The 3,102-nt window shown below is 45.2% G+C and overlaps 1 protein-coding gene across 1 annotated transcript in view; it reads right to left on the bottom strand.

Annotated features, from left to right (window-relative positions):
- T265_13889 (hypothetical protein) overlaps positions 1–3,102 on the bottom strand; it is a gene marked incomplete at both ends in the record, with an annotated part of 8,012 nt that continues 4,910 nt past the window's right edge. Inside the window, 4 exon segments of the mRNA XM_009170991.1 lie at positions 1–123; positions 128–399; positions 1,815–1,906; positions 2,876–3,082. Of these exon segments, the coding sequence (XP_009169255.1) occupies positions 1–123; positions 128–399; positions 1,815–1,906; positions 2,876–3,082 (694 nt within the window).

Below are 3,102 nucleotides of genomic sequence, written 5' to 3'. Positions count from 1 at the left end.
TCATAAGTTTGCTGAAAATTCTTCGACAGCCCCAAATTCGTTTCCAAGTGAGAGTATTTCGCTAATTCCGTGCAATTTGGTTTCAAGTAGAACATAAGGTTGACGGAAACCCGGGGACTGCGCCTACCTGATGAGCCCCAAGAAGGGCGAAACCGTTTGTGGGTTGTCGAGGCGCTTTCAGCAACCTTATGAGTAGTGCATTACAAATATATACATGAATCGCGAAATCTCGAATATCGTAGCTACCTAAACATGATGTGGCCTGGTGCAGCACATTCAGTTGCCTGAAAACATCACAAACAAGGGCTTCAGCTGGGTCCCAGGTGAGTCTCTCACGAAACCAAATTTGTTTACAAATGAGTATGTGTCGCTGTTTATGGCGAAGTTTCAGAATAAACACTGAACAAGAGAAACATTGGTACGCATATGTGCCAAACCTCTAGTCCGTAAGGACCAAGTCTATACTTGGGAAAGCCCTCCAATCCAGCGAACTATAAGATAATGGAAGAATCTTTCAGCGTGAAACCTAGCTGCGACTCCACCCGGCTGAACTACGAGGGCTTAGATACTGCCAGGTTGCGACACTCAAGCCGACAGGGTTGGGTTCGAACCACAGGCCTTCCAGTTATTAGGTTCGTGCCTTAAACACTGGATTTCCTGGATATTCATTGACTATCACGCAATTGCAAACGAACACTGCAAAACAGTTCCACCTTCTATGAGACTTCAGCAGAGCTTCGATATGACCACAGACTACTCGCATGCCCCCTCAGTAGTATTCACCCTTAAGTTGATAGCGCGCGTCTTCAGATCCAATCCATCGATAGCTGACTACTAACCGCATAAATTGCCTTACCAGTCTTGTGAACCACAGCCCCTTAATGCCTCCTTATTACCGTTAACCCCGGTCTGGATAGCCGCCTGATCGCCTGGTGCGCTTGGCCAAACCAGAAAAATCAATGAACGTGCGAGCCAGCTGCTCTATTGATCGCTGTCGCGTACAAGAGGTCAGAAGTGTTACCAAGACTACAACTCATCTGTCAAGGGCGAGTAAAGAACATCCAATGAAATCTGTCTTAACGGAAAACGGTTATTCCATTGGTAGGTATGTAGTCCCGTTACGTTCGGAGCTGGTTCTCCTTATGTCTAGGCTTTAACTCATGTTCGTCTGGCAAGGTAGGGAAAAACATCCGTGGTTTTGGATGGAAGGTGGCAAAGGCACCGCACGTATTAAAAGCGCAATGAATGGTCTAATTGTCGGCATAGGAATTTTTACTAGCCTTGTCACTGAGTTCAATCTCCATCCACTGAACGTCCCTTCTTGCAGTCAGCTGAACAGCCAATGACACGCGGACCTTAACCACGCCTAAAATGAGTGAAATACAACCCCAGTTGTCACGACCACAAGAAGCTAGTTAATCTTCTGTGTCAGTGGTCTGTTGGATTATTTGTTCTGTTGCTAAGCCACATGCATCCGAACTTGATCCCTGGTTTGCTGAACTACTGTATCTGACCATTGTTCAGCATCTATGTGACGGGCACTGATTCATGACAAACCTTAGATTGTACAAGCCCGTCTTCGGCATTCTTCGCTCTGGAGCACTTTCAGTTCAGTACTAGGCTCCTGACGTATCTAGGGGCTGCTACCAATGTCATCATGTATTACAAGTATTATAAAGGTGAACGATGTATGACTGGGTTTTTCTTTTACTACAATCTATGTCAGACCCCTTGAACTGTTTGGTTTATCGCTGAGAGCTCCCCTCAAATGATTGGCCACTTTAACCGGAATAGTTGGGTATTGAATATCTCACCGGCCAATTTCCACTCCGTGTAGTCTTTTGTGCGGAGGATGTCACTTGTCTCTGTCAGGATTTCAGTGAATATGTACTTTTTGCAAACCAGACTGTTCAAGAAACACTTTCAGACACACATACCTACGCTATATTGGTACAGACGGCCCTTCTCAGTAGTATTTGGGAAAATCACGTTTCTTTATTCATATCCCTTTAATACCTGCAACTTCGAGTTCCCGAAGTTACAAAGCTGAATTTTGCAGCATGAACTATCAGTGGAGAAAATAAAGCTTCTGTTCCGTGTAATTCCTCCAAATTTTGAAGAACTCGGTCCATCTTCAGTGCTGATTTAGAGAAGACCTTCAAATCGAATATAACTTCAATTCACAAACTCACGTACCTTGTTGTGCTCAGCCTTCATGCGTTTGCATGCACTAATGTAGGTCATCTGACTTCAAATCTTAGTCAGGATTGCACCCAATAGAAAATACCGTTGACTCTTGAAAGCCATAACCAGTGTGCAGGTGGACAGTTTACCTCTGTTTAGCTTCCATCTGGGAAGGATATCTTTCTACATGGCTACGCAGACTAAAAATTGATGTTGAACTTTTATTGTACGGAGTGCACACGCCGTTTACTGGTAGACCACGCTTTCATTTGATGGTACAAAAGGCTTCACCAAACTAACGTCTTTTCCTCCGTTGTTAGACCTGATTGTAAATCCTTCATGGCTCCTGTGAGATGGACTTGGCATCTAAGTTACCCCACAAAAGGTTAAAAAACCAATAGCAAATCTTCCAACAGTGTCTCGCCTTTATCGATTACAGAGCAGAAAGTCGTAAATAAGTAGTACTTCATCAAATACTCTCTCGGCCTCTCTGTCAAGGGTCGAGTTTACAATGCTGAGGTGCACTCTATATTACTATATGGATCAGAAACCTGGCCGCTGCGCGCCGAGGACGTCAAAAGACTTTCAGTGTTTGACCATCGATGTCTTCGGAGCATTGCCCGAATCTGATGGGAACACCGGATCAGCAATTCTGAACTACGTTGAATGGTATTCGGGAGAAATAACTCACCCTCGATGGATGAACTGATCACACTCCATAGGTTGCGCTGGCTTGGCCACATGCTGAGTATGCCAGTCGACCGACTTCCTCGAAAGGCTCTTTTCGCACAAACACGTGAAGGGTGAGAGAGAACCAGAGGTGGTCAAACAATGACTTGGCAGCGAAGTATGATAACGAATACCAGCAAACTCAGCTGCACTGGTCACTGCCGTCTTCCTGGATGGGGACCCCGAGAC

The sequence above is a fragment of the Opisthorchis viverrini genome (assembly GCF_000715545.1).
Source record: "Opisthorchis viverrini unplaced genomic scaffold opera_v5_117, whole genome shotgun sequence".
NCBI classification, from domain to species: Eukaryota; Metazoa; Platyhelminthes; class Trematoda; order Opisthorchiida; family Opisthorchiidae; genus Opisthorchis; species Opisthorchis viverrini.
Note: the sequence above shows the minus strand (reverse complement) of the source record. Positions and strands in the feature narration are given on the sequence as shown.